The sequence below is a fragment of the Dermacentor variabilis genome, chromosome 4 (assembly GCF_050947875.1).
Source record: "Dermacentor variabilis isolate Ectoservices chromosome 4, ASM5094787v1, whole genome shotgun sequence".
In the NCBI taxonomy this organism is placed as follows: domain Eukaryota; kingdom Metazoa; phylum Arthropoda; class Arachnida; order Ixodida; family Ixodidae; genus Dermacentor; species Dermacentor variabilis.
In genome coordinates this window covers 129542895-129561403 of record NC_134571.1, presented here as the reverse complement: position 1 = coordinate 129561403, position 18509 = coordinate 129542895, and the positions used below count along the sequence as shown (strand labels likewise).

The 18509-nt window shown below is 45.3% G+C and overlaps 1 protein-coding gene across 1 annotated transcript in view; it reads right to left on the bottom strand.

The window, feature by feature from the left end:
• The window catches only part of LOC142579771 (transmembrane 9 superfamily member 1-like), a 131935-nt gene that overhangs the window by 12998 nt on the left and 100428 nt on the right, over window positions 1–18509 (bottom strand). The window contains exons 8-11 of the mRNA XM_075690326.1: window positions 11917–12061; window positions 8054–8179; window positions 2926–3018; window positions 1177–1287 (exon numbers count right to left, since the gene is read on the bottom strand). Coding sequence (XP_075546441.1) covers window positions 1177–1287; window positions 2926–3018; window positions 8054–8179; window positions 11917–12061 — 475 coding nt within the window. The remainder of the gene's footprint in view (window positions 1–1176; window positions 1288–2925; window positions 3019–8053; window positions 8180–11916; window positions 12062–18509) is intronic.

The window sequence follows — 18509 nt, the reverse complement described above, 5'->3', positions numbered from 1 at the left end:
AAAAGACATAAGCGAAAATATTTACGGCGCAGAGAAAGAAAGGGAAGACCAAGTGCAGATTTCATTGCAGATACGCTCGCTGTTCGGGAATAATTTGAAACAATAAAATGGGCGGCACAGCTTTGAACAGACCCTAAAGCGTTAGTTAAGGTTATCTGATTAGGATCCCAAATGGAGCAAGCATATTCTAGTTTAGGTCTGATTAACGTCCTATATAGATGAAGCTTAACGGTGCTGTTAGAACCTATGAAACGGCGCCGCAGGAATCCGAGCGTGCGGTTAGCCTGGTTAGATATGTAGTTGACGTGCATTTTCCAGGACAGATTGTGTGTTAAGTGAATACCCAGGTATTTGTACGATGAGACAGCTGATAACGGAGTGTTATTAAGAAGATAGCGAAGGGTGTATTCAGGAGGACGACTGGAGATATGCAGGTGTTTGCACTTAGTGGTGTTAAGTGTCATGAGCCATTCGCTGCACCATGAGGAAATTGCGTTCAAGTCCGATTGCAAACATGCTTCGTCAGAGGAATTAGTAATTGAACGATAAAGCACACAGTCATCTGCGAAAAGCTTCAACCTTCAACAAGCTTCAACAAGCTTCAAAAAGCTTCGGCTCAATCAGCCTTCGTTGAGGATGCAAGGAGTGCCTGCACGAGGCTTCTTGCATGAAGAATGTACTGGCCTTGCGTGGAGAACAAACCTTGCAAAAAAAGGTGGAGCATGTGTTTGAACTGGTGAAAAAACTCACAAGTTCTGATAATTCACTCGAGTGACTGTAAAGCGATAGCATTATGAGATCCTATCATTTCCAGATTATCCATCAACACCTGCATCACTTCTCCTACCTCGCAATCAGCTGAGTCATGACCTCCTGACCTACTGCTGTTGTCCATCTACTGCTGTTTATGGTGGAAGGATCGATGGTTGGATGGATGCTGACTTTAATAACCTGGAGACGCCTGCCCGGCTGAGAGCTTGGAAGCAACATGTCTTGTCCACTCTTTGATGACTCATGTCTCACACAGTTTTTTTATCATGAAGTTGTAGCAAAGAGATGTTTGAATGCTATTGCAGTTTACCAATGCTTTATGTGTTTCAGTCATGTTTTAACTCTCAAATTTTGGTTACTCTACCATACTCATAACCCAGGGTACCACCACAACATTATACTTACAGCAGACCCAAACTAACAGGAGCAACACAACGGTTGTCGCTGGCAGAGCCTGGGTGGAGTGGTAGACCCATGCAGTTGAATTCTGGATGCTCCACACGAGAAACAGAGGGACTGTTCAGAGAAAGTGAGAACAGGCAAATAAATAGGATGATACAGAAGAACTTAATACAGCAGAAGTACAGTCAACTGCAAAAGTTTACGGGACGCAGGATCTGCCACGAAGCTGAATGCTCGCGAAGCGTGGTCACACAGCCTTGAATTAAATGTTCCAGCATGTAGTAGCCTTTGCTACCTACACAGTAACTCATTAACTACAAAGTGTCATGCCTTAACAGTGCAGCAGTTCACATTTGAAAGAGAAACCACATCCCGTAAACTTTTACTGTTGACTGTACATAGCCGACAGTGTTTCGGCACCGTGCAAAGATAGCAAGCTTGGCACAACACCAGACATGCTGTTGGCCGTATATGCTGACGCACCTGGTGCTCAGCCATGCAAAATCTCTGAAAGTGATCGTATCACCTGAAAGTAATTGCTTGAGAACAATGCGCCTGTACTGAGATCTTACACTGGTCTCTTCTCTTTTATTTGTTCTTTCCAGTAGGCCCTGTGAGACATCTGTGACAACTGTCTTGATGTTTGCAACACATGGAGCGGCACAACTTCCTCCTCCCTGCTGTGTAATGTCCAGTAGCAACCTACAGCTACTGAACTTAACAAAATAAAATACAGTATTTACTTGCATAATGATCGCACTTCTGAATTTTGTCGTCAAAATTCAATCTTTTTTCTTTCCCGTGTAATGATCGCACCTCGAACTTGCCGCAGCGATATGTCGTGTGCCAAGTCTAGCTAACGATGACTGCGCTTATGAGCTGCCGAATGCTGTCGAATGCTACGCAAATGACTGTTCAAGACGATACCAAGCAGTCTGCACCAAACATTCCAAACATTCTTAAGCAGACGCCCCATTTCATTCCTTTCATCCCTTTCTGCACTTCCATGAAAAAAAAAAGCTGCAACCAAACTTTTCTTGGTTTCATTACTTGTAGGCTTTAGAATGGTTAAGGTCAACAACAACAACAAAAAAGACGCCCTTCGATTCTTCTCTTCTGCACTCGTGGGCATGAAACAAATCGCGAGCGGCAATGATAGTAGCCACGTTTACACTCATACATTAGAAGTGTAGTTTATTCATATGCCGACACTTGTAACACAGCTAAGATATTCGCCCACCCTTAGTGGAAACGTGCCGTATTGGGATAGTAGTGAAGACAAATGCTGCAGTTTCCACAGCATGCCCGCCATGTGTTTCTATGTCAGTGGCAGCTAAGCGTGCCCATCTCCATTTCCGTCCTCTTGAAGTGAACATGGCTACGTTACTGCCATAAACTTGCCGATATTAACAATATTATTCATTACTGATGCGGAAGAAACTGTTTCAATGCACGTAATGTACTCATAGAGAAGAAAAAAAAAAAATCTTGTTCGGCACATTCGGCTTGCCCCGCAGGCTGCCATTTTTGTTTTGGTGTCCCACACTGTTACAGCGGCAGCCGCCTGTTTGTTGACCTGTTGTCATCTCGCAGCAAACGTGCGATGAAAAAATTTTGTTTTCTTTTCGTGGGAAATTTAACTCACGTAATGATCGCACCCCTGAATTTGCATCAATATTTTTGACGAAAAAGTGCGATCATTATGCGAGTAAATACGGTGAGTGAAATGCATAGGAAGAATATAACACTCACTGAAGAAGAGGCAGGAGACCAGGTTGATGTTTGTAACCCAGTTGGTTCCCCCCATCTGACGGTACATCTTGGAAGACACAAAGCCCGCTATGCCTGCAATAAAGAGGGCAAGACTGCAGCTCCTCAAAACATTACACTAACAGATGCACCATTAGACTATTGTGACAAGGAAATACCAACAGTGAGAGAAGCTTTACAAATGTTGGCCATATTGATGGTATCTGTTGCTGTCATGTCATTGAAGGCAACGACTGAGAGTTATAGATTAGGGAACTCAAGTAGCTTGTGTTTGCTTTCATATGCAAGCCACTAGGGTCCCAGAAAGACCCAAGCAGCGTAATGGCTTTTGCTTATGCAAACAGCTTTGATCTTCTAATTTAAAACTCTATGTAATCACAGTTCCCAACAAAACACTCAGTTCAAACTCATGCCACGAACATGAGTACAACGAGAATTTTCACTGCAAGTGAAATGCAGTAGCCAGAAGCATGCTGTTTTCAGCTTCTCCATTTGGACCTGTTTATCAAAAAAGTAAACACAGCACATGCCGACTTCTTCAGGTGGAGCACCTGAATTAAACCAGTTCCATCCCATGAAAAGTTGTTACAACAGCATCTCCTCACAAGCAATTATTCACGTCTTGCACTTATTGTCTGTTCCACAAAATCAAGCAAGTCTTGTTAACTGACATCTAAGTTAGCTAAGAGCTGTCTTGTAAAAAATGCTGTAACCAGACAAAGAATGCTGATCTCATTGCATATCATCATCATCATCATCATCATCATCATCAGCAGCAGCAGCAGCAGCACCACTACCACCACCATCATCATCATCAGCCTGGCTACGCCCACTGCAGGGCAAAGGCCTCTCCCATACTTCTCCAACTACCCCGGTCATGTGCTGATTGTGGACATGTTGTCCCTTCAAACTTCTTAATCTCATCCACCCACCTAACTTTCTGCCGCCCCCTGCTACGCTTCCCTTCCCTTGGAATCCAGTCCGTAACCCTTAATGACCATTGGTTACCTTCCCTCCTCATTACATGTCCTGCCCATGCCCATTTCTTTTTCTTGATTTCAACTAAGATGTCATTAACTCCCATTTGTTCCCTCCCCCAATCTGCTCTTTTCTTATCCCTTAACGTTACACCCATCATTCTTCTTTCCACAGCTTGTTGCGTCGTCCTCAATTTAAGAGGAAGCTTTAGCTCGGGCCCAACTCCGACGCGGCCTATTCAAATACATGTAAAACGCAAAAACGTTTTTCTGAGATAACCCCTGGACCGATTTTAATGAAATCTGTTGCATTTGAAAGAGAAAGTTGAATTCTAGTGACTGTTGGACGCGGAATTTCTATTTAGGGCTTGAATTTTCTTAAAACGATTTTCAAATATTTGACCGTCTGAAAAAAATAGAAGCACAATTTTTAAAAATTGATGGCTCTGTATAAAAACAGATATCGCGGTTCTGTGAACGGCATCCATTAGATCATTGAAAGCAGACAAATTCGATATGTCATTTTACATCTTACGTGAATTTGTTACGTTGTTTACAAGGGTTCTGCAAAAGCTGTATTTCCATGTTACTAAATTTTTTGAGATTCATGTGTAATATATCAATTTTGTCCGCTTTGGATGTACTATTAGATGCATTTCACAGAATTGTATTATCGTTTTTCTTTTAGGAGTTACGGAGTTGTAAACTTGGCAGTTTGGTTTTTTGAAAATTTCGGATTTTCGCTAGTTTTTAATAAAAGATTGACGACGTAACTCAAGAATTCGAAACTGACAGTCACTAGACTAAGTTTTTCTTTTAAATGCAACAAACCTCATCAAAATTCGTGCAGTGATTGCCGAGAAAAACAAATTCTCTTTTTACATGTATATTTAGATAGGAGCACCCGAGCTAAAGCTTCCTCTTAAGTAGAACCCTTTTCGTAAGCCTCCAGGTTTCTGCCCCATAGGTGAGTACTGGTAAGACACAGCTGTTATACACTTTTCTTTTGAGTGATAATGGCTTGTTTGTGACTGGTGGGGTGAAATGCAGTAAGTCTATTCTCCTTCCAAACACGGTGTCTCATACAAACCTGGTTTAACCTTAATACACAGCAGTACATAAAGCGGAATCTGTCTCGAACAGTACAAAGCAGCAACCTAGAGCAAATTCAACCCATTTCAGCACGGATAGATGCACATAAGTACTCGTTTTTCCCCAGAACAATAGAGGAATGGAATGCGCTACCCCCTGAATTACTAACAGTGGACAATCTAAATAAATTTGAAACCACACTAACAAAACTCTTTACTTCGGCTAGAAGTACATAGCTGCTACATTAATAATGGCACTTTGTCTTACTTATGTTCCTGGCTGTAACACATATGATTAATCCAGCGGCTGTGGTACCTCGAATACCATCCTACTGTAATTTGTTTTTGCTGCTTCTTGTTTTGCATAGTGCCTTTCCCTGTGTATATGCCTTATTTGGTCTGTTCTAGAGTGTGGCAGCGCTGCTATCTTGTTTCGTTTGTCTTGCAACCGCCCTGTAACGGCCTTCGGCCAACAGTTTTGTTAAATAAAAATACATAAAAACCGCATTTCACAAGAATTTTCACAATCCATTCCTTTAGGTCACTGTCATTTTTACTGATATCGGCAATTTGTGCAATGGTCATGGGCACATGTTAGCCGTCACATGCCATTTTTATTAGGATTGGCCATTTTGTGTTATCTAGAGGAAAAGAAGGAGAGAGAGAGGGAGGGGGACAGCAGAACCATAAAATCACGGTACTATGAATAATTATTGCTAGATTTGGCCCCTGGGTGAGGTTTTGGACATTACCTTGTCAAATGGATTAAATCCAGAAAATCAGTTTGCGACTGTACCTGAAAGTGTAGACTAATGACTGATGCTCTGAGTAAAAGAAGAAAACGACAAAGGGGAATATATCAGTCAAAAATTTTCCAAGTTTCTAAATGTGTACAATAAGATAATAATTTTTTTGGTATTTCCAAGCATTCTTTTCTTTCTCTCTCTTTTTGAATCTGAGGCCCTTTACGTCCCACTGACGAGCATAAAAGTCATGAAAATTTGTCACACAGTGAACCTATGATGACCATACTTGTCCCATTGCATCAAGTTGCAATTCCTGACACTAGACCAATGACGACTATAGTCATCATAAACCAAAATTTGTCACACAGTGAACCGATGATGACCATAATTGTCCTATTGCATCTAGTTGCAATTCCTGACACCAGATGGCCACACTTGTCCATGTTGTGCCATGCATGTCTTGCCTTTCATTATATTGCAGCCTCTGACACCCCTGCATGAAACATGGCTGCCTCCTTGAAACGAGGCAATGAAAGCATGCGTTAAAAGGAATTATTTTGACAACTCCTCATCAGACGACAGCTCTGCAGAGTTTAGCATGGATCGGGAAAGTGATGTGTTCTCATCTTAGGAGTCTGAACAGTGTGGAGTTGTGTGTGTGTGTGTGAAATGAGTTGGCCTCTGTGCCGCGCCTTGCTTCGAAGTCTACCATATGAAGACAGCCTACTAACTCCTCTAGGAGCTACAGAAAAGTAGCCACTATTCATGTGCATGTTTTTGCACCACTTAGGTTATTTTTTCTTCGTATTCTCTTTATTCATAGTGTATCAAGCCCTGCAAAATGCTTTTTTGCATGGCACTGGAGCCATGCAGTGAAGCCTTCTCCATACACTATTTTTATGCAATTTGTGAAGTAAAGGAACCTAATTGAATTGAAGTAATGGTGCCTTTTTACTCAGAAAAAAAATCTCTACGAACTAAGTGAAAAAAAAACATGTCTGGTAAATTTGGCAAAATTTTCTTTTTTGCGGTAGGGAAAGGGCTAGCCAGGTGGCATTTGGTACCTTTTTTCCTGGCTCTTTTGGTTATCGGTGTAAGAAGCTACGAATCAGTAAAAACAGCTAAACACATTTTTTTGTCAAGTTGGTACAAGTGCTCAAAATACTATGTAAGGATATTCAGTATTGCGAAGGTTTGCTGCTTCGTGGCACATCAATCACGTTCTTGTGACGCCTGCGGCAAAAAGGACGTTCCATGTCCGCTGCCAAGGTCTGTGAGTGGTGGCGCTGGCTAACACTCCCAGTGTTCTACTAGGACACATAAATACCCAAGAAAGTGGATGGGAAAACGGCGCTGCGGTAGCTCAATTAGTAGAGCATCGCACGCGAAATGCGAAGGTTGTGGATTCGGTTCCCACCTGCGGCAAGTTGTTTTTTCATCCACTTTAATTTCCATTAATTTATGATTTCTTTTTTCATTTATTAAGCACTAGTAATTTCCCCCATGTTGCCCTTGGTGTCACTGTTTGTTGGCTTCTTATGATATGAATAAGAAAACCAAGTGATACAAGCATGCAGTGTTTTTTATAACCTTTATATAACGATGTAGCTTGTTATAACTGAAAGTTGAATGAAGAAATAAAGTGGCTCAGAAGCAAACTTGACAAGACGCTGAGAGTTTCTAACGACACTCTGCAGCAGCACTACATGTAGCTGCAATATACCAGTCGGATTTTAAATTCAGAGATGTTGAAATGGGAAGAAGTTTTTTAGAGAAGTCACGGTGAACCTTTTAGACTGCTTTTCAAGTCGCAACAGAGTGTCTTGATGGGAAATGTGTAGCTGAGTATGCAAACCTTGGCTGTGACTGCAGTCTAGCAGATGATGCTTATTACATTAGGAGGTGCTCTATGCATACAATAGTGCCAACTTTGGTGCCAAGCCATGACAAGTGGCAACATCAGGCTGGTTTTCCTATGTTTGTATGTTAATACAGAAAGATAACAAAGAGCTGCACATGTAACTTTAACAACATGCACATTCCTGATGTCTCCAAGAAACAAACCAGGTTATTTAGCGACAACCCTTCAGCTAAACTCAAGCAAGCTCAATTTGGAACAGCAGTTTCCAAGGTTAGGTCATGCTCCTAAGCTTTGTTGCAATCTCTGTCTTGTTTGTTAATGTTAACAGCAGAGAAATACTGAAGAACGAAAGTGAAGACTGCCCACAGAGCATAACCTTGAATTTGTAATATGGTTTACAACCCGTGAAGAAAAATAGTCATGATAACTCCTTACAGGATGTTAATGCATAGAGGACACAGATGGCCGTGTTCATGGAACCATGGTTGTGAACATTGAACACACTTAGCAGGGCCATCAGCAGCACCCCCACAGCAATGCATAGGAACTGTGTGCCAACACCTGCACAAAAGGAAACGGGAAACAGAAAATTAATGCAAGATAATGCAGCAACCATTACCTAAACTGTTGCATGAGATCATGGCCCAACTTTTATGTAACAATATGCTATCTAAGATCATGACCCAGGACACAGCAAGCAAAAGGGATGTCAATGAGCATAAACTGGCTAGCAGTCTCTGAACAACGCTCACTGATTTTGCACTGGTGCAGCAAAACTTCATTAATATAACTTGAAAGATCTGGTAATTTGGACCAGAGCACTGCACAAGCCCGGGCCCGCCCCGTTCCGCGGGCCGGGCTCGGGTCGTGTAAGTTATCTCTATTGTGGGCCCGGGCCAGGCTTGGGCCAATGAGCTTTGGGCTTGGGTTGGGCCCAGGTCTCGGTCAAGCCCATAATAGGCCCAGGTCTCCATCAGGCCCGTAATAGGCCGGGTATGCTATTGGTGACTTGAAAACTGCCTACTATAGGTAGGAAAAACTCAGCTTCAGCGTTAGGTTGGGTGATTAGGCGTGGTTCGTCAATCGATGTTTGATGGCGACCTCTTCAGCATGTTCTAGGGCCTAGAGTTGGGTGTCCAGGCTAGAAGTGCGTAGCATCGCCTTCCGTGCTTCAGGTGAGGGAGAGGACATCAGGTTAGGAGGAGGCTTGTCCTCCTCGCAGTCCCATATTATGTGATTCAGTGTTGCTAGTTCCCCCACAACATCTAGAGTGGGCTCAGCCGCGTGGACAGCGGTGCATAACCTGTGCTACGGCCGAGGAGGAGAAACGCGCTTACCTCTTCTTCCCTTCCTATAGCATGTGCTCAGCTTGTCCCCCCCCCATCCCCCCCCTCTGCCCTACTATCCTGCTCTAGCTATCATTTTATCATGTGACCTCCAACATTGGGAATAACGGAGGGTGGGGCAACTATTTGGCAAATGTAGCACAGGCTTTCATGTTGCATGTTAATGCACATGTATAATGAGTTGAATATATAATCTTTCTTTCCAATTTACCTGTTCATTTAACAGCAACAATGCCAGACAAAGCGCTGACAGAGTCAAAACTGTCTCTAGAAGATGTCCTGCGCTGTAGATAGTATCTTCCCAATCTGCCTTTTTCATGGCGTGAGGGCGCATGCGTCCTGCCCTAGTGGTTTAGTTGGAACATTTTGGAAGGGTCGCACATATTGCTGCACGCTGAAAAGCCCTCCCCCCCCCCCCCAAAAAAAAAGGAAAAAAGAGAGTGCTCGGACGCGCTGCTGCAAACACTTGTGCCATGTACTGAGTTGAAACTCCACTGGTAGCTCAACACCGTTGCGGTGCTGAAAACGTGCGATGCATAAGACTACAACTCCACTTTAAAGCCGAGAGTGGCCAGGGCTTCGTACGGATGGTTTGGACTGCACCGTGAGGGATGTAGCTGCTGCCTTTCATTGATGGCTAGCAAATTTAATGAAAAACCTGTGCGTTAAACTTGGGCGACACTCAAAAACATCCCGTCGCTGATGAAGTCTTCTTGCAGCATCGGTCATGACTTGTTAGTGATGGCAGCGCATGCCTGACTTCACGTACTGGTTTAAGGCGTGGTAACACTGTGTCAATATGAGACCGACAAGACACTCACATCCCTGATTGACTGACTATTCAGTACGGCGCGTCACTGAAAGCGTTTTATCATACCAGGTCAACAACGACGCAAACAACGAGCTCGAGCTGTTGCACTGCAGCGGGCTTTCGATGGCACCGACAAAATCAGTGTGCTGATCATTGTTTGGCCTAACCCTGTGCGATCGGCCATTGAAGTGACAACAGGGTAGCGACAGAGCCTCCGCTTGTGTATATAATTAATCGCGCTCAAGGTGAGTCGGAACATGTCTACGAAGTTGGCATGCACAAGCTTCAACCCTCTGAAGCCATGCACATGAAGTTTAAGCCAATGTTGATCCTGTTAAGTGAAGGTTAAGCCTGGCGCTGTTGTGTTTGTGCACCCACTACCAGCAGACTTGACTGAAATGTAAGCAGTTAGGATGAAGAAAACTGCTTTCACAGTTCAGTTCTGTCTTTAGCTATTTGAAATCAACTATTGCACGATGCGTACACAATAAGCGGCAAGCGGCGACACAACGCTGTGCCAACTGTAAGTCACCGTACTGGTAGACTACCGGTCGCATTCGCTACATAGATAGGTGGGTCTGTACGTGTTGTTATGCTGACACATTTCTTGATTCCAGAGATGCACTGTTTACCTTTGTGTCAAACACGAAACAAGAGACAGTGCATTCGGTATACAGGAGCATAAACAACCGTCTCGCTCGCTTATACCAACGTTATCAGTGATGACGTAATAGTTCTATTGTATTGTATTGTATTGTATTGTATTGGGTTTTATGGCGCATAAGAGACTCAGGCTATCATGCGCCAAACACATGGTATAATTTATTTCAAAAATTGGGTATCCTCAGCGAAAGTCCTTGTTCAGACAACTACTCTGAGGAGCCCAACAAATCAAATGGAGACCTCAGCCTTCGTCTCAGGACTGAGAAAATGGGTGAGGTGCATCATAAGATGCATGAAAAAACTGGGTAAGAATTTTTAGAATTAGTAGTTCTGTGATATATTATATTTCGTTTAGGATCGCTGCGTCTTTCAAAAAACTAAAAACAGATGAAGTTCCTACAAGTGGGTTATCTCCTAAAAGTAGCCAGTCTACTTGTGGCACCTGTGGCAAGTTGCTTTTTCATCCACTTTCATTTCCATTAATTTATCATTTCTGTAATTTGATTAGTAAGTAGAAGTAATCTCCTCCATGTTGTCCTTGGTGTCTTTGTTTGTTGGCTTCTTGTGCTATGGTTAATAAATATCGGGCCCCTCAGTTAACCCCCATTCTTCTCGTTCAAGTGATTTTTAGTGTACCTTAGTGGGAATCAAGGCACGACCTGTGGCCGTCGCATGGGCGTTTGCCCATTCTTTCGTCCCTATTCCTCCTCTTTCCTTCCCACTCAAGGCGGGATGATGTGGCAACCGGCTTGTCATTCAGCTGTTGCTCTGCCTCAGAAAGTTCAGCAGGCAATTTCTACTGCACCAAGTTTTGATAGGGGTTGAGCCCTCAGAGCCCTCACTCATCTGGTTGTGCATGGCATGGCCATGAGGTTCAACCATGGAGATGTCTCCAGGACAACGCATGGAGTAAACAATATTCCTCTAGTCTAACAGCTCTTTAGCGAATGGCTTGTGCTTAAGCTCGTCTATGGAGTCTTCCAACTATGGTGAGTGCATAACTTGGGATGCTCCTTTCTGAACGATAAGTAGTAGAGCAGTGCCTATTGCTTGTTCATGGTTCTGCTATGCCGGGCCAACCTCATTAGAGGCAAACACTGATGAATATTGTCCTACGCTTTCACGCACATGCCCTTTATCACTGCATAAACACAGTGTAGGCAAGGGGAGTATTCCTCCCTGAGTGACATGCTAGCAGTGCCCATTCCGTGTATCCACCTTTGGTGTGGTGACCCTTGTTTCCTATGAAGTCCAGCACTATGTGCAAGTACTATGTTGGGCGTTGCTAGAAGTGGTAAACCCCTTCTTCATCAACTTGGGTGTACTAGAGACATAGAGTTCGGATTTGAAGCAGAAGATCAGTCAACCCAGGGAGCAGCTGATACAGACCTGTGGCTTGCTTAAGCTTGTAAGTGTGGGGGTCGGTACTCCTTGTTCGACTAGTGTACAAAGAGCGCAACTTGATCAGATGAACTTACCCAGAATGGCACAGAGGAGGTTCTTGTGAGGAGGAAACCTAAAGACATCTGCATGGATGATCTTCCAGCCGTACTCTTCTACATCCATTTCAGCCTTGCTTTCCATCGAGTTGTAACGAGCAATGTCGTTCTTAAGGACACGTGTCTGCAATGGAAGCAAATGCAGGAACATGGTGACAAGATTTACCATTAGCATTGCAAAGCACCAACACTCGTATGCCATATGGTGAACAATGCATAAAGAAACCCCAAGAGAAAAGCAGTATGTAAAAAACACACAGTGTACAAATGTGATCAAATTATGTATTAAAGAGCAATGTGCCACTTGTATGCATAAGGAAGTAAGAAACACATGCTGGTTAGAAAGGATAGGCTTTATACCTTAATAGTTAATGCCTAAAATGAGGTGTGCAAAATATTAGTCATATGCAACAATGCAAAGAGAGAGAGAGAAAGGAAAGAAAAAAGGAAATCTGTGGTGCTTTAGTGGTAAATGCAAGAGAAATGTGTTACGCATTACGATGCACCTCTTTGAGGTCCTAAATCCGCAATTTAAATCACGTTCACCACACTGCAAAGCGTTGTTCAGGAGCTCACTCGACACACATCCTGCCTCTATGAGGAGCGAAGTGCAGCTGACGGTGGTCTGGAGAAGACCAACATCAGCTGCACTAAATATATTTAATAAAGCAAAGATCACCATTAGGTTGTGACAATCATTTTCACCCTTGCAGTTGTCATGACCTCCTGCTTCATAGTCAATAAACAATCCTCCTGCTAAAGTTTGTAAACATCCAATCAGGGTCTTATGCCCAAACAGCCACTAGGCTGCAACAACTATTAAAGGGGCTCTGCAACACCATTTCTGGGTCACCATATTTGCTCTATATCTATTCTCAGCATGCCATAGAACACAGAACAAGAGGAATGAAGAAAACTGACCAACACAAACCCAAGTTATCGGCCAGAGATAATTCAAAATACAACCAAATGAGAGTTATCCTCCACTTGCATTTCCATAGACTTAAAGGGCCCCTGAAACGGTTCGGACAAATTTTGCAGATACGTAGGGCAGAGCTAAAGTTAATCATATGCACCACAATTCGTGTTAAACATTTCATATTGAGAGAGCTACGGACGATTACAAGTTACCTTCCTCCATAGTCATGCATTTTCTCCTCAAGTCGCTCGCCGAGTGAGCGGGGCTAAGCTCCGTGTTCACTGGCTCTGCGTCATGATGGCACGTCGTGTCGTCGACTTTCGGTTCTCTAGAAGCGAGCACACGAAGCCTCTCCAAACTCTCCGCCAGCTGCTTGGCAGTCGACTCCAAGCAAGAGCTATCAAAGCAGCGTGCGTTGCGAGCATACTGTCACAGCGCTGAACGTGTCTGGTATTCTAGTAACCACAGGTGAGCTGGGCGTTTCGACGCAATGGTGGAGGCATAAACTCAAGCTGATGAAGGAACTTTATCAGCTGATTTTATTAGTCTGATCAGCTGATCAGCTGATTTAGCAGTCTGATTTTCCCTTTATTCAAGGAACTTTATAGCGTACACATACGTGAGCTGCCTGATCGTTCTCCACGGTCCAGCCACCCGTTGGCACAGAGTTTAACCAGCCAAACAAAAAGCCAAGTATAAAACATTTTAAACATTTACAAAAACAACGTGTGAATGATTACACTACTGTGAGAAATTTGCACCAGCAGCAAAGAAGAATACATTTCGTGACTGCTACTGTGTGTGGTTGAGCTCTGTGCCACCAGGTGGCTGCACCGTGCGGACCATTCACATTTGCGTTTCTGCTCATCCCGTGAAATGACGCGGTGAAATGGCCAGGCCCTGTCCTGTTGCGCTTGCATTTACCCTAATACTGGAGTCGCGAAACGCTATTGCGTTAGTAATCTTCCGGTGTAAAGTGGCGGCCGCAAACGCGCAAATCCTGGCGCCGATTGCATAGCGGCAGTCCGATGCGCTGCAGCCAGTCCGCTCATCTGCTGCCTTGCAGAGGGACACGATGTCGCAACTTGACACATTGCCAGTTGCTACATTTGCACTCCACAACGCAACAAAGTCAAAAAGGCGGAAACACTGAGACAGACTCTGACCGCGGAGCTCTTGTCAAAATGGAGCACGTTGTAACACAAGCAGACGATGCTTGCTGTGTGCCGGAAGTGCTTAAATGTAGCGAGAAATTGTTCTTGTGCATTCTCTTTCTGTTACTTTCTTTCTATAGAAACAAATTAACTAATATTCCAACTATTACGAACATCATTTGTTCACCATAAAGGTGAAAAAAGTATCGATGACGTGCGCTGGGCAGCCAATCGGTTAGCTCGCCCTACTGACATCAATTGGATGATTTACGTCATATGGGTAGGGGCGGCTGAAAATTCCACCGAGCAATGTGCTGCAATCGGCAGCAATGTACATTCTTAAACCTTTATAATAAATTACAAGCTTTATGCGGACCACTTAGATGCGTCAACTAATGATCAGAAGAACCTACTCTAATGACTCATTACATTTGTACAAAATCGTCAAAATCGTTTCAGGGTTCCCTTAAGGTGCACATTTCATTCTTCCATGACACCATATGGTGCCACCCAATAGCAGCAGGGCATTAGCAGAAGCAGGTGCACCATGGTTGCCAAGCCTACTCAGCCTATTCATGGCCTTTTAGGTTGTTCCCATGACATCTGCGATAGGGCGGTGCACGGTCTAATCTTGGAGGCCACGACGTCACTTTTATGGTTACTTCAGCTTCTGCAAAGCGGCTGTTAGTGTGCCAAAGTGCTCAGCATGTGATGCGTTGTTCCCATGGTTTCAACACCCCACCCATGGCTCGGTGATGCTTAAAATGGTTGTAAAATGTAATGCCGCAGCTTTTTTGCTGTACTTGCAATATTACTTAGACTTAATATTACTTGCGGTACTTACACATTACATTTTTAACCGATCATCACAGCAGCACTCTCGCTTGTCACGTCCTGTCTACGAAGTACACAACATTGCTGCGTCGAGGCGATGTCATTGGCGCTGTTCAACAAGCTTTCCCTGGTGAGGTTGTTTGAATATATACGCTATTCACACACACGCCATACACTGGCTTGCAGTGGTGCTGCTGGATGGTGCAGCATGGTTAGAGGGAAGCACGAGATAGGAGCTGGGTGCATACATGCCTCATACATGACACATTTATGCAGTGGCAATATGATGTATCGCTACATTTCTTCAATGATAACTGCAGAAGCGTCGGCGGATCCGGTAGTAGGTACATGACACACCCAGGTGACCGGGAGTGGGGAGGTTGTGAAGTTCGTGGAGAACAGCCAAGCGAAGATGTTTAGAGATCACAAGGAGTAATGCAGGGCTGTCGGGGTGAAAGTTGTGGCGGTAGAGTACGCCATCTTGATGTGTGAATAAGCGAAGGGAACTGTCGGCAAGTGACGATTCCAGGCGGTCAATGATGATACGCAAGGACGGGTCACGGCGCTGCTTGTTGGCGACATGGAGCAATGGAGAAACAGAGAGAACACAGGGGTCGGTGTCAGTATCAGACGCAGAGGTCGCGTATTCGACTGGGTAGCGCGAGAGGCAATCTGCTTCCTGGTGTTGGCGTCCCGACTTGTAAGTCACTGTGTAGGGATATTCTTGTAGTCGGAGGGCCAAACGACCGAGCCAGCAAGTAGGATCCTCGAGCGACGAAAGCCAACAGAGCGCATGATGGTCTGTGATTACTGAGAAGGGCTTGCCATATAAGTATAGGCGGAACTTTGAAACAGCCCAGACGAGAGCAAGACATTTGCGCTCGGCAATCGAATAGTTGCGCTCTGCAGGTGTCAGGAGCTGACTAGTGTAGGCTATAACGCGGTCGTGTCCGTGTTGGCGTTGCGATAAGACGGCGCCGATCCCATAACCACTGGCATGGGTTCGGACTTCTGTAGGTGCGGACGGCTCAAAGTGGGCCAAGACCGGTGGAGTGGTGAGAATTGTGATAAGGCGTGAAAATGCGGCAGCCTGAGAGGAACCCCATGTAAAAGGCACGTCTTTCTTCAGAATTTCAGTGACTGGTCGAGCGATTGCTGTAAAAGCTTTCACGAACTGTTGGAAATAAGAAAAAAAACTCCAGACGTCTTTGACAGACTGAGGTACAGGAAAAGCCGTTACTGCTCGAACCTTCTCCAGGTTGGGTTGTACTCCGGAAGCATCGACTAGATGGCCTAGCACTGTAATATGTCGGCGCCTGAAGTGGCACTTAGATGAGTTTAATTGGAGCGCAGCCTTGCGGAAGACGTCAAGGATAGCTGCGATGTGCTCAAGGTGCATCTCAAATGTAGGAGAAAACACAAGGACGTAGTCGAGGTAACAAAGGCAAGTTGACCACACGAAACCTTGAAGCAGAGAGTCGATCATCCATTCGAACGTGGTGGGGGCATTGTATAAACCGAACGGCATAACCCTGAATTGGTAGAGGCCATCTGGAGTGATAAAAGCGGTCTTTTCTTGGTGTTGCTCATCGACGGAAATCTGCCAATAACCAGATCGAAGGTCGATGGACGAAAAGTATTTGGCACCGTGAAGACAATCAAGAGCGTCGTCGATTCGTGGTAAAGGGTAAACGTCCCTTTTAGTAATTCAGTTTAGGTGGCAGTGATCAACGCAGAAATGCCATGTGCCATATTTCTTTTTGACGAGCACGACCGGCGACACCCAAGGACTCGACAAGGGCTCAACAATACCTCTGGCGAGCATCTTGTTTACTTCCTGCTGAATAACTTGCCGCTCTGCTGTGGAATCATGATATGGTCGGCGGTGAATGGGAACAGCATCACCAGTGTTTATTCGATGCTTAACAAGGGACATCTGACCAAGTGGTCGATTGTCAATGTCACATATGTCGCGGTGGGGAAGCAAAAGGCAATATGGGGGGCTGCTTGGTTAGGTGTGAGGTCTGGGGCGACCATGGGACGTAATGGGCCATCGAGGTTCAAGGCATCCTGAGGGTAAGGGCCGATTTACGCTTGAGTCGCCCATCGCCGCAAGACGCACTGCACGCGTGCGGTCACGCAAAAGATTGCACGTATCAAACACTTGTGCACAAATTTCGGTTTACAATGTGTAAGGTATACACTGTGCACACAGTGTAAATGGTAATTTGTGCACAAGTGCTGGATACGTGCAATTTTTCGCGCGACCACAAGCGTGCGGTGCGGCTTGTGGCGATGGGTGGCTCGAGTGTAAATCGGCCCTAATCAGGAGGATCTGGAGACGCGTCGGCTGCAAAAGCGGTGACGTGGTCGTCTGTCACTGACCGTAGCATGGCCACCGCTATGCCTTCAGGTAACACTTGCTTCGTCAAGCCAAAATTGATGACGGGGAGACATCCAATTAGCGGCAAGGGTTACGACGGAGTGAGGCACAGAGATGTCGCGTGGCAGGAGGACATCACGAATAGGTGCGACGACATAGTCGCCATCAGGCACAGTTGCTGTTGAGGCCAATATGATGAAGGTTAGGGCTTTTGGAGGTAAGCAAACAAATTCTGTAGTGCAGAGGGTGTTCGGTTGTTCGGGGCGAACGTATGAAAGAAGAGGAAGCTCGAGGCACAACGTACCGGTGGAACAGTCGATGAGGGCAGAATGCGTCGTCAGAAAGTCGAGCCCGAAGATTAGGTCATGAGGGCAACTGGTCAGCACGGTGAACAGAACTTGGCAGCCAGCAATTCCTATGCGAGCAGTGCACATACCCCTGACGGCAACAGTGGCGCCATTGGCGACACGTACGGCTCGAGTGATGGTAGGCGTAAGACCTTTCTTGAGGAAACGACATAGGTTAGCGCTCATTGTGGATACTTGGGCTCCAGTATCAATTAATGCCGTCAACGGAACACCATCTACGTTTACTTCAATTAGGTTCGTGTTGGTGAGCGTCAATGAAGGATTTGGACAGGACGAACGTGATGCAGCACTACCTCCAAGAGCTGCATGGCCTAGTTTTCTGTATGGGATGGTCCATAATTGGTTGGCGACGAATAGCAGCATGGCTGGGGCAACGGGGACCGCCAGCGCTGAGGTGACGGCGAGCGAGCAGGACGACTGACATCGACGTCAGAGGTTGGAGGCATACGGCGAGGCGAGTAATGACATGGGTCGGCATATGGGTGAGGAGACGGGGAAAAGGAGATCGAATACAACGACGTCCAGGAGGTACGGCAGTGGCGAGCGACGTGGCCAATGCGGAGGCAATGGAAGTAAATGGGCTTGTCGTCCAGAGTTCTCCACTCGGCAGGGTTGTGGTATCTGGGAGGGGAATACAGATTGCCGTGAGGCATAGCAGCCGGCACCGGTCGGGCGTCAGGTCGGGAGACGGAGCACGCAGCAGGAAAACGTAGGTTTGCAAATTCTTGCCGTACAACTGCTGGAATGAGGGAGATCGCTGGGGCTGGTTGGTCAATGGTGGGTTCAAGTGGGCGTGAATGGAATGGCACAGGACTTGTAGCCTCGAGTTTGTGGCGAGCAACAAGTGTGACATGCTCATCTAAAGGTGATGAAGCGGTATGGTCAATGCAAGACGATGTTGCAACCGTGTCAGG